At 69.5% G+C, this 3,450-nt stretch overlaps 1 protein-coding gene across 1 annotated transcript in view; it reads right to left on the reverse strand.

Annotated features, from left to right (window-relative positions):
• Positions 1-3,450, reverse strand: part of MNEG_1372 (hypothetical protein) — a gene marked incomplete at both ends in the record, with an annotated part of 5,416 nt that overhangs the window by 387 nt on the left and 1,579 nt on the right. Inside the window, 3 exons of the mRNA XM_014050151.1 lie at positions 417-1,238; positions 1,509-1,681; positions 2,736-3,070. Coding sequence (XP_013905605.1) covers positions 417-1,238; positions 1,509-1,681; positions 2,736-3,070 — 1,330 coding nt within the window. The remainder of the gene's footprint in view (positions 1-416; positions 1,239-1,508; positions 1,682-2,735; positions 3,071-3,450) is intronic.

Consider the following 3,450-nt stretch of genomic DNA (forward strand, 5'->3'; position numbering starts at 1 on the left):
CTGCGCGCCGCCGGGGAGCGGCCGGCCGCCCCCGCCGCCGTTGTCGCCGAGGGGGGCGCCGTGGGGGCCGGGGACGACTGAGTCGGACGCGCTGAGGGTGCCGCCGCTCGCGGCGCGGCGCGGCGGCGCAGCGCGGGCGTCTGGCGGGGGCGGGCTGTCCGCATCAAAACTGCCAAAAGTGAACGGCACGCGCGTGGCCCCGACGGCCGCGTCCCCGCCGAGCTGCTGGCTGTCACCGCCAAACCCCGGCGGCGGCGCGCCGCGCTGGGACGCGCCTGTTTCCGCCACTGTGCGCGGCGGCTGGGGGCCGCCGGGCGCGCCGCCGCCGCAGGGCGGAGGCGGCGCTGCAGCGTAAGAGAGCGCATTCTGCTGCGCAGGCGCAGGTGCTGGCGGCAGCAGCGTGCCAGGGCCCGCACCTGCGTGCAGCCTCACCAGGTCAAGCTGTGCCCTGAGCTTGTCAGCCTCTGCCGCCCGCGCCTCCAGCTGCCCGAACCGCGCAGCGGCGCCCGCCGCCGCAGCAGCCGCATCCTCCCGCGCCCGCGCCAGCTCAGCGAGCAGCGCCCCCGCCTCGGCCTCGGCCCCCTCCTCCGCGCGCCGCCTCGCGGCCGCCTCACCCGCCGCGCGGGCCTCGGCGCCGTAAGCGCGCGCGGCCTCCGCGTCCGCGCGGCGCCGCTCACGCTCCGCTGACTCCGCGGCGGTGCTCGCCGTGCGGCGCTGCGCCGCGGCCTCTGCCTCAGCCGCGGCGAGGCGCGCCTCCAGGCGGCGCGCGCGCGCCTCCTCCGCGCGCTGCAGCTCGGGCAGCGTCTCTGCGAGGCGCTCGAGCAGGCGGCGCGCCGCGTCCCAGTCTGGCAGCGCCTCCGGGCCGCTGTCGTCGCCCTCGCCGTCGCTGGCCCCCACGCAGCAGTCTGGCGAGCCACCGTTCATCACAGAACCAAAGAATATGGGGCCGTTGCTGCCCTGCGCATCACTGCGCATGTCGGGCGTCTGGCTGTCCGCAGCGCCTGAGCGGTTGCTGACTGCTTTGCAGGCCCCACCGCCGCCGGCGCCGCGGCCGCTGTCATCACTTTGAGGCTCCTGAGGCGCACGGCGCGGCGGGGCGGGGCCCGCAGGCTTGAGGTGCTGCTGGATGCTGCTCTTGAGGGCGCTCAGACGGTCGCCGGCGCCGGCGCGCAGCGTCGCGCGCGCCGGGTACGCGGAGGCGGCACGGGCGGCAGTGGCGGCGGCAGCACTATTGGCAGCTGCGGGGGCGTCGGCACGTGTTGCAGGATGCGCGTGCACGTCTGTGTGCTCCTGCTCAAGCGCATCGTGCTGCTGCTGCTGCTGCTGCTGCTGCTGCTGCTCCTGCTCCTCAATCGGCAACTCCGACGGCCCCGCTACATTGCCGTCCGCACACCTCGCCTGCGCAGCATTGATGCCGCGCAGCGGCCTCGCAGCTGCAGTCTGCCTCCGCCCATGCGGCTGCTGCTGGGCACGCTGCGGCAGGGGCTCTAGCGCATGCGAGGACGCACCGGCAGCCCCCACGCTGTTGGGCGTGCCGCTGCTGCCTCCGCCGCCGCCGCCACCAACTGAGGCCGCGGGCATCGTTTGGCCGCTGGCGGCCGCATGAGTCGGGAGCTGCGGGGCCGCTGGATCCGAGTAGCTGGCCTCACTGCCGCTGCCGTTCCGAATGCGCAGGGCCGCGCTGGCGGGCGCGTCGAGGGCCTCGGAGTCAACGCTGTCCTCGGCCGCATACCCGGGGCCCCCTCGCCAGTCCTGGCCCCGCCCACGTGAGCGCCCGCGTCCCCGTGGTCTAGAGGCCGCCGCCTCGCGCTGAGCGAAGGATGCATCATTGAGGCCGCTGGCCATGGTACCGCCGGCTGTCATCGCCCTGGTGGCGCCCCCCTGGGAACTTGCGCCGATCTTGGCGCTGCCGCTCATATGAGAAGGTGGGGCTGTTGGACACGATCCCAGCTGGTCACGAGGCACAGCGGGCCTGGTGTCTGTCGTGGCCTGTCCATCCAGCCCAGGGATAGAGGTGGGAAGGAGTTGGGCCATCAAATTAGTGCTGTGTGCATATTACAGCTTTTGCGTAACTCGTATAATAGAGCTCTGGGGCGCTGCTGCAGCGACGTGGCGGGCACGGCCCTGAACCGATGCACGCACCTGATCCCAGTCTGGTATCATCATGAAAGGTGACAATTCACCACAACAGTGCGATACAGTTGCACCCTTCAGCCGGCCCCAAAGACACGACTCAGATCGGGGGCGCGCGCTGCAATGAACGAGAAAGAGATGGCTGGATGATAAATTATCTCGGGACCTCGTTATCGTTGATGTAAGACATGTACAAGGGATGAAGCGTCGCAATCAAAAGTTCAAAGGACTTGTTTTGAGCGCCGCTGCGCATGCTGTGGTCTGCATGCATTGCAACACATGCAGTGCAGTGCAGCTGCATGCTAAAGTTGTTTACACAGGCGCCTGCCATAGGTTAGTCTGGCCAGCACGACTGCTAGCATGGGGCTGATGTTTTGGCCGATCATGCCAACCACGCAGATGGCTCGCTGCACGAGCCCACAGCAGTTGACTGATGACTGATTTACAGCGACTCTCGCCGCGGGAAAACATGCAGCCGCAGCGTGACACCATGTATAAGGCCAAACCTGGGGACTGCCAGCTCCAAGACCCGCCCGTGCCGCCGCAGGTCTGCCAGCAGGCCCGTTCCTTCCAGTAGCTCGCCGCCGCTGCCAAGGCCGCACCCTGCACCGCAACTCGTCACATCGTCCGGCCTGCCGGCCGCCGCTGCTGCCTGGTTTGAGGTGGCGTCCCCGCCGTCCCCGCCGCTGCTGCTCTCGCCACCGCCGCTGCTGCCACCGCTGACGCTCTCGCCCTCGCCGTCCCCGCCGCCGCCGCTCTCGCCGCCGCCGCTGCTGCCACCGCCGTCGCTCTCGCCCTCGCTGCTGCCACTGCCGCCGCTGCCGTTCGACAAACCCTCCTGATCCGCAGCGCTGCCCTGCTGCCGCCGCCGCCGCGCCGTCGTCTCCAAATCATCAAGAGCCTCGTAATATTCAAAGCAGGTCCCAAGGTAAGCTATCTGTTGCAGTCGTCCAAGGTTGGCCTCAACTAGCTCCCCGTTGACAGCATGCGGGCAGTATGGGGCATATATGAAAGTCCCCTGGCCCGCATCGCCGCTCGCGCCGCCAGCGGCCGGGTCCCACGGGCTGCAGTCGCCGGCAGGCGCGACGAGGCAGCCACAGGCGGCGAGGACCCGGCGGTCAAAGCTGGTCAACGCTGGATCTGTGATCTCTATAGGCCCCCGCAGGTTTGGCAGCAGCGTGGCAAGACAGCGCGCAAACGCCAGCTGCCATAATGCTCGTGAGGAGATCTGGAAGTTGATTTTGGAGGGGTGAGAACAACCCAGGGGCAAAGTCCTTATTGATGACTAGCAGGCGGTTACAAAAGACAGCCTGGCGG

This window comes from Monoraphidium neglectum, assembly GCF_000611645.1.
Source record: "Monoraphidium neglectum strain SAG 48.87 unplaced genomic scaffold scaffold00135, whole genome shotgun sequence".
NCBI lineage: Eukaryota > Viridiplantae > Chlorophyta > Chlorophyceae > Sphaeropleales > Selenastraceae > Monoraphidium > Monoraphidium neglectum.